Consider the following 9299-nt stretch of genomic DNA (forward strand, 5'->3'; position numbering starts at 1 on the left):
AATAGAAGGTAGAATTAATCTCTTTAAATTAGTCGATCATAAAATCCTATATAATATTTAAAATAAAAAATTCATGAAAAAAGGCAACAAAATAAGGTACCAAGAAGACTTTTTATTTAGGTTTCATACAAACCTTATCATATTATATTTTATATAAAACAACATAAAAAAAGTACAATTAATCTTATACATAGTCATATTTTCTAAATATATATTTAATTATATATCTCACACACAAATGTAAAAACTAGTCGACTAAATTGAAATTTGTCTCTTTGTCATCGTTATGAGAATCATTATTAGCATCTTTCTTTGAAACCAGACCAAAGTCAATTTCAGTCATAGGAATATGTTGACTCCCTGACCCGTTGATTTGAGCATTTGTCATGGGAAGTAAAACAAATGTAAATTCAGATTTTGCATCATTTTGATGATGATCGGCCTCTTTCACTTCATCTCCTTTTGGTATTTTCAACGCATTGATATTTTCCATATCAACCTTGCAAGCTCCTGAGGTAAAACTCAATTTTCCCCTTGAACCGCGAGGGATTGGCCTAGGTTTAATCCCTCGTATGACATTTCGTTCGTGTTTGTGACCACGTTGGTGTCCTCCTAGTGCTTGTCGAGTTTCGTATGCTTTTTCACAAAAAGCACACGAGTAACGAGTGAATTTTGGAGTTGCATCACCCTGATCTTCAGCCATGATCGATTTTCTCTTGTTTTGATTCTTCATATTAGTTAAGAGAAATCGAATTGGTGAAATATTGTATTTTGTGAAGGAATTGAGTGAATTTTGTTGTGAAAAACGATACCAATAACAAAGTATAATAGGGAATTAGAGAGGATAATAAGAACACGAGAATTGGTTATAACTGCTATTCTTTCACTTTCTCTTAGAACAAGATTACAAGTTTACAAGAATAACAAATAACCTCTCTCACCCTAAATTAGGATTTGCAGCTTAGCAATGATGAGAGACTAGTATGCTATTTATAATAAAACCTAACATACTAACTAATGGGCTTTTTCAGCAAGGCCCATTACACAAGCCAACTTAATACACAAGGTAACTTAACAAATTAGGGTTTAAACACTAAAACCTAATTTAACATGCTAACAACTCTAGCATCTTCGACATCTGCATGCTAGACCCATCTTCGACTACAGCATGCACACTTCGACACCAGCATGTGAACAATCCTTCGACTTCATGCTTAACTCTGTCGAACTGTCGAACCAAGAAGCTACCCTTCGACAATACTAGAGTTCGATCCAATATCTCACAAATCTCCACCTTGGACCTAACTCTACAACGTCAAGGAACAAACTAGCTTTCTTCATGCAGCTTTATCAACTGCATACAGTGGAAAAACTTGCAACTCGGCAATGTCTTGGTGATCATATCAGCAGCATTGTCTTCAGTCGAAACCTTCAGCACTTGGACTTCTCCACGCTCGATTACTCCTCTGACGAAATGCAGCCTCACATCAATGTGCTTAGTTCGCTCATGATAGGCTGAATTCTTCGACAGGTGTATTGCACTTTGACTATCACATTTAACAGTGATACCTCGACCTTGAAGTTTCAGCTCCTTCGCAAAACCTTCAAGCCACAATGCTTCTTTCACAGCTTCAGTTAGGGCAATATACTCCGCTTCAGTGGTTGATAGAGCAACAACCTTCTGAAGTGTTGCTTTCCAACTAATTGCAGTGCCAAACATAGTGAAAACATATCCAGAAATAGATTTTCTGGAATCCATACACCCTGCATAATCAGAGTCGACATATCCTTCTATTATTGCTTTACTATCTTCACCCAAGGCTCCACCATAAATTAGGACTCTATTCAGAGACCCATTTATGTACCTTAAAATCCACTTCAATGCTTGCCAGTGAGCCTTTCCAGGATTCGCCATGTACCTGCTTACAAGACTTACTGCGTAAGCTATGTCGGGCCTAGTACAGACCATAGCATACATCAAAGAACCGACTATATTAGCATATGGGATGCTATTCATATAGGCTCTTTCGAAATCAGTACTGGGACACTGATCAATACTCAGCTTGAATTGAGGGTTTGTTGGAGTCACAACTGGCTTCGAATTCGACATACCAAACTTTTCAAGAATCTTCCGTAGATATGCCTCTTGAGATAGACATAACTTCGACTTCTTTCTATCTCTTCGAATGTCAATTCCAAGAATCCTGGAAGCAGCTCCCAGATCCTTCATATCGAACTCCTTATTGAGTTCAGCCTTCACCCTCATCACATCTTCAACATTGTTGCTTGCTATGAGAATATCATCCACATAAAGCAACAAAATAACAAATGAATTACCAGGTCGAAATCTGAAGTAAACGCAGTGGTCGAACTGACTTCTAATGAAACTTATGCGTGCCATGAACTTGTCGAATCTCCTATTCCACTGTCGAGGAGATTGTTTCAGCCCATACAAAGATCTCTTTAACTTGCACACATAATCTTCCTTCCCCTTTTCGACATACCCTTCAGGTTGCCTCATTAGGATCGTTTCATCTAGATCACCATACAAGAACGCAGTCTTCACATCCATCTGTTCCAGTTCAAGATCGAACTGTGCCACCATGGCAAGCAACATTCGAATGGACCTATGCTTCACAACTGGAGAAAACACATCATTGAAGTCGACACCTTCTTTCTGAGTGAAACCCCTTGCAACTAACCTTGCCTTGTATCTTTTCGACGTCACTCCTTCAATTCCTTCCTTAACTTTGAAAATCCATTTACAGCTGACTAACCTTGCCCCAGCAGGTTTCTTGATCAGTTCCCAAGTATGATTATCATGAAGAGATTTCATCTCATCATCCATGGCCTTCTGCCATTCAGTCTTATTTCGACTCCTCATAGCTTCCTTATAGTCTCTAGGTTCATCGTCTAGAACCTCACTTGCAGAGATTAAGGCATAAGCTATAAGATCTGCATATCCAAGTCTCTGAGGTGGCTTGATGACTCTTCTCGACCTATCTCTCGACAATAGGTAGTCATCGTCAGTTTCCTCAACTTCAGCTTCTTCTTCGACTTCATCAGGGATATGCAATTCAGCATCAACATGCTCCACCTCAACAGGAATCTCTACCTGTTCCAGCTCTTCGTCAGATGTTTCTGTACTTCGACCAACATCATCAGTTTTCTTAAAAGCCATTTCAGCTTCATTGAAAACTACATCTCGACTGGTGATACACCTCCTGTGACCTGGCTCTAGGCACCATAGCCTATAAGCTTTGACTCCTTCAGGGTATCCCATGAACATGCATTTCAGAGCTCTAGGTTCGACCTTGTCTTGCCTAATGTGAGCATAGGCTATGCAGCCAAATACTCTCAGTTTGTCGAGATCTGGTGGATGTCCCGACCAAACTTCTTCAGGTGTCTTCATATCTAACGCTGTCGAAGGACATCTGTTTATCAGATATGTTGCTGTCGAAACAGCCTCAGCCCAGAACACCTTCTTTAACCCCGCACTAGTCAACATACATCTAACTCTCTCCAAAATAGTTCGATTAAACCTTTCAGCCAAACCATTTTGCTGTGGAGTACCTGCAGTAGTTCTATGCCTTGCAATACCAGAGGCAGCACAAAAACTGTCGAATGCCTCATTGCAAAATTCAAGGCCATTGTCGGTTCTCAACCTCTTGACCTTTCTGCCAGTCTGATTTTCAACCAGAGTCTTCCAACTTTTGAAATTCTCAAAAGTTTCATCCTTAGTCTTCTGGATGAATACCCATAATTTTCTGGAATAATCATCTACTATGGATAGAAAATACCTTGCTCCTGAATGTGATGGACACCTTGCAGGCCCCCAAAGATCAGCATGGATGTAATCAAGGGATCCATGTGTTCTTTGTTTGCCTTTGTTGAACTTCACTCTGCAAGATTTTCCAAGTACACAGGGTTCACAAAACTTCAGCTTTTCGACTTTGTCTCCACCAAGCAGATTTTGTTTCCCTAATTCGACCAGACCCCTTTCACTGACATGGCCCAATCTCATGTGCCAGATTTCTGTCTTCGACAAAGGTTTCGTGGATACAACATTTGTCGAACCACTTACAACTTCAGCCTCAAGGGTATACAAGCCTTGTTTCTTCACGCCTCTCAAGACTTCCTTCGACCCCTTCATGACTCTTAGGATACTTTTCTCTCCTTGGAAAACATATCCTTTCTTGTCGAATTCACCAAGAGAAAGCAAATTTCTCTTCAAATCAGGAACATACCTGACTTCAGTCAACAACCTTATTGACTCATCATGGAGCTTGAATCTCACAGATCCAACACCTGCAATCTTGCAAGCCTTGTTGTTTCCCAGCAATACTGATCCACCATCTTGATCACATAATTCCTCGAACAAGTCTTTGTTTGGAGTCATGTGCCAAGTGCAACCTGAATCCATAATCCACTCCTTCTTAGAGTCACTGCTTGAAACCACAAGAACATCAGATGATTCGAAATCATCTTGAACAATGGCAGCGTTGCCATTATCCTTACCTCCATGATATTTCAGGCGTTCAGGGCACACCTTTCTTGTGTGACCCTCCTTCTTACAATGGTAGCATCGAATGCCAGATGCTTCGCCACCGTAAGACTTCGACTGGCTTTTACCTTTCTTCTTGTCAAACTTACCATCCTTTCGTAAGAGTTTTCCTTTAACGGCCAAACCTTCGCCAACAGTCGAAGGTTTATGCTCCTTTCGTTCATTCAAGTCCTTAGAGTACAAGGCTGATTGAACTTCTTCAAACGTCAGGGACTCCCTTCCATACAAGAGAGTTTCTTTGAAGTGAGCATGTGATCGAGGCAAAGAACACAATAGTAGCAGCGCTTGATCTTCATCATCGATCTTCACATCAATATTTTCAAGATCAAGAATCAGCTTGTTGAACATATCCAACTGCTCAGCCAATACTTTGTCTTCAATCATCTTGAATGAATACAAAGCTTGCTTCAGGTAGAGTCGATTTACCAGCGATTTGGTCATATACAAACTTTCAAGTTTCACCCATAACCCTGATGCCGTCGTCTCCTTTGATACCTGCCGGAGAACCTTATCACCAAGGCTCAACAGAATTGCGCTGTGTGCTTTCTCGATCATAGTTGTCTTCTCCGCTGCCGTTAATGCAGCATTCATGGCTGCCTCTCCCTTCAACGCTTCCAAACAACCCTGCTGAACCAGTAGGGCTTTCATCTTCAAGCGCCACAGACCGAAATCATTCACTCCGGTGAATTTTTCAATCTCATACTTTGTTGACGGCATCTTCTCCACGTTCACCGCACCAATTTGTTGTGAAAAACGATACCAATAACAAAGTATAATAGGGAATTAGAGAGGATAATAAGAACACGAGAATTGGTTATAACTGCTATTCTTTCACTTTCTCTTAGAACAAGATTACAAGTTTACAAGAATAACAAATAACCTCTCTCACCCTAAATTAGGATTTGCAGCTTAGCAATGATGAGAGACTAGTATGCTATTTATAATAAAACCTAACATACTAACTAATGGGCTTTTTCAGCAAGGCCCATTACACAAGCCAACTTAATACACAAGGTAACTTAACAAATTAGGGTTTAAACACTAAAACCTAATTTAACATGCTAACAACTCTAGCATCTTCGACATCTGCATGCTAGACCCATCTTCGACTACAGCATGCACACTTCGACACCAGCATGTGAACAATCCTTCGACTTCATGCTTAACTCTGTCGAACTGTCGAACCAAGAAGCTACCCTTCGACAATACTAGAGTTCGATCCAATATCTCACAAATTTAAATACATATAGACAGAAATTTAGTGTGTCCACGTGTCATGTATATTAAAGGGTTCATTTATTTTATTTTTGTTTAAAAATGATTTTAATAGTGTTACAAATTTTTATTTAGAAAAATTATAAAGAATTTCTAAAAAAATATTTCAAATGAAAAATTAATTTACATAGTTATTCATAAAATGTTTATTAAGGTATGCTATAATTTTTTTAGATATCAAAATTTAAAAAAAAAAAATTATAAAAATTATTTTTGAGATACAATACTTAAAAAAAAATTGTGATTTTAACTTTGCTTTAATCATCAATAATATATATATATATATATATATATATATATATATATATATATATATATATATATATATATATATATATATATATATATATATATTACAAAATGTTAAAATAAATCTCTTTAATTTATAGAAAGAAAATTTAAAAACTTTTAACATTTTTTTTTATAAAAATCATTTTTAAAATGCAAAGAAAGAGTCTACAATTAAATCTAAAGCAAATGATCCTTAAATATAACAAAAAGTTATTTTATCAAAAAAAATTGTTAAAAAGTTATTAATATCACATAAAATGTATATTTATAAAGTTTTGAGTTGGAATTCAAATAATAAAATTAAATAGTATCAGCATTATCAATTGAATTTGGGCAAGCTTTAATATGGTAGTTTTTTTATATGAAAATCAGAGAAATCTGAAAATGTATTTAAATGGTCATTATTGTCTTCTAAATAAATAAAAAATAAAATCCTATATTTGTCTTAAAGAAAAGTGAGAACATCCATTGCATTGCATTGTACTATAGTTTTAAATTTACATCAATATCTAATGAAAATCTAATATTTTATAACTGTTTTAAATTGTAATTGTTGATGGGGTGAAATGCAAACTAAAACGGGACTAAGAATTATAAAAGATTTTGATGACGTTCTTCGTTACCTCACTTCTATAATCGAGATAAAATGTATTTGTGTTCGAGGTGAACCATATTATTTGTAGTAGTGAAGTATTCGAGAATCCACATGGACATACGTCTAAGAGATCCATGTTCATCCACATTTATTGAAAAGGATTTTATTTTATTGTTTACAGGGAAATTTATTTTTCATTTAGTTAGTGAAATAAAATGTTTGATTTTTTAGAATAATTTTGACATTAGAGGAAAATAATCTTGATTTTAAAAGTTCAATTTTATTTGAAATAATAAGAGTGTTCGAGTTTATTTTATCTTGTCAGTGTAATTAATTAAAAAAAAAAACAAAATAACTAAACATAAAGAAGTGTATTATTTAAAGTGAGGTTGAAAAGAGGATTGAGGGTCCAAGAAACCTAAAAACACATCAACCTTAAAACTAAACTTAAACTAAATTATGATTTTAATAATAATAAAAGAAAGAAATAAAAAATTACTAAATTCCTTATTGAACTTAACAATATATAATTAAACTCAATAATTATATAATAATTATTGTTCGCAAACATATCAACAGAGCTCAAAAACATGTTAAAATTATTTAATTTTAACTATAATAACTCATATAGTCTTACTCCAATAATAAAATTGTAAGAATTGGATCGAATTCAATTATGTCGAAAGGTAGTTTCTGATTCGACAAAAAATATGCATGAGGTCGAAGCTTGTTCGCATGTTGATCGCGATGATCTACATACTGTAGTCGAAGTGTGTTCTAGTATGTGGGTGTCGAAATGCTAGTGTTGTTAGTATTTTGAATTTAGCATGTTTGTAATGTCCAATTGTTTAAGTTAGTTTGTACCCTAAGTTAGCTTGTAATGGATATTTGTGGAAAAAAACCCATTAGTTTAGTATGTTAGGTTTATTATAAATAGCATACTAGTCTCATCATTGCATACTACAAATCCTAATTTAGGGTGAGAGGGTTATTTGATATATTCTTGTAACACTTGTAATCTTGATTCAAAGAGAAAGTAAAGAATAACAGTTATAACTAATTCCTTGTTGTTCTTCTTGATTTCCATTGTGTTCCCTATTATACTCTATTGTTGGCATCATTTTCACAACAAATTGGTGCGGTGAGTGTGGAGAAGATGCCTTCAACAAAGTATGAGATTGAAAAGTTCATAGGAGTGAACGATTTCGGCCTGTGGCGCTTGAAGATGAAAGCCCTACTGGTTTGAAAGGGTTCTTTGGAAGCGTTGAAGGGAGCGACGGCTATGAATGTTACGTTAACAGAAAAAGAAAAGACAACCATGATCGAGAAAGCCCACGATGCAATTTTGTTGAGCCTTGGTGACAAGGTTCTTTGACAAGTATCAAAGGAGACGACGACATCAGGGTTATGGGTGATACTTGAAAGTTTGTACATGACAAAATCGCTGGTAAATCGACTCTACGTGAAGCAAAATTTGTATTCATTCAAGATGATTAAAGACAAAGTTTTGGCTGAGCAGTTGGATATGTTCAATAAGCTGATTCTCGATCTTGAAAATATTGATGTAAAGATCGATGATGAAGATGAAGCGATGTTGCTGTTGTGCACTTCTCCTAGGTCACATGCTCATTTCAAATAATCTCTCTTATATGGAAGGGAGTCCCTGACCTTCGAAGAAGTTCAATCATCCTTGTATTCTAAGGACTTGAAATAACGAAAGGAGCATAAACCTTTGATGGTTGGTGAAGGTTTGGCCGTTAAGGGAAAATTCTTGCGAAAGGATGGTAAGTTTAACAAGAAGAAAGGTAATAGTCAGTAGAAGTCTTACAGTGGAGAAGCATCTGGTATTTGATGCTATCATTGTAAGAAGGAGGGTCACACAAGAAGGGTATGCCCTGAACTCCTGAAAGATCATGGAGGTAAGGATAATGGTAACACAACCATTGTTCAAGATGATTTTAAATCATCTAATGTTCTTGTGGTTTCATGCAGTGAATCGAGTAAGGAGTGGATTATGGATTCATGATGCACTTGGCACATGACTCTAAACAAAGACTTGTTCGAGTAATTATGTGATCAAGATGGTGGATCTGTATTACTGGGAAATAACAAAGCTTGCATGATTGCAAGTGTTGGTTCTGTGAGATTCAAGCTCCATGATGAGTCAATAAGGTTGTTGAGTGAAGTCAAGTATGTTCCTGATTTAAAGGAAAATTTGATTTCTCTTGGTGAATTCGACAAGAAAGGATATGTTTTCCAAAGAGAGAAAAGTATCCTAAGAGTCATGAAGGGGTCGAAGAAAATCTTGAGAGACGTGAAGAAACAAGGCTTGTATACCCTTGAGGTTAAAGTTGTAAATGATTCGACAAATGTTGCATCCAAGAAACCTTTTTCGAAGATAGAAACTTGGCACATGAGATTGGACTATGTCAGTGAAAGGGGTTTGGTCGAATTGGGAAAACAAAATTTGCTTGGTGGAAATAGTCGAAAAGATGAAGTTTTGTGAACCATGTGTACTGGGAAAATTTTGCTCAATGAAGTTCAACAAAGGCAAACAAAGAACACATGGATCCC

The 9299-nt window shown here is 36.2% G+C and overlaps 1 protein-coding gene across 1 annotated transcript; it reads right to left on the reverse strand.

The window, feature by feature from the left end:
• Window positions 1-247: 247 nt before the first annotated feature.
• LOC131614658 (uncharacterized) lies at window positions 248-703 on the reverse strand. The gene has a single exon (XM_058886218.1). The coding sequence runs from the start codon at window positions 701-703 to the stop codon at window positions 248-250; it is 456 nt and encodes a 151-aa protein (XP_058742201.1).
• Window positions 704-9299: the final 8596 nt, after the last annotated feature.

The sequence above is a fragment of the Vicia villosa genome, linkage group LG6, assembly GCF_029867415.1.
Source record: "Vicia villosa cultivar HV-30 ecotype Madison, WI linkage group LG6, Vvil1.0, whole genome shotgun sequence".
Lineage (NCBI taxonomy): Eukaryota > Viridiplantae > Streptophyta > Magnoliopsida > Fabales > Fabaceae > Vicia > Vicia villosa.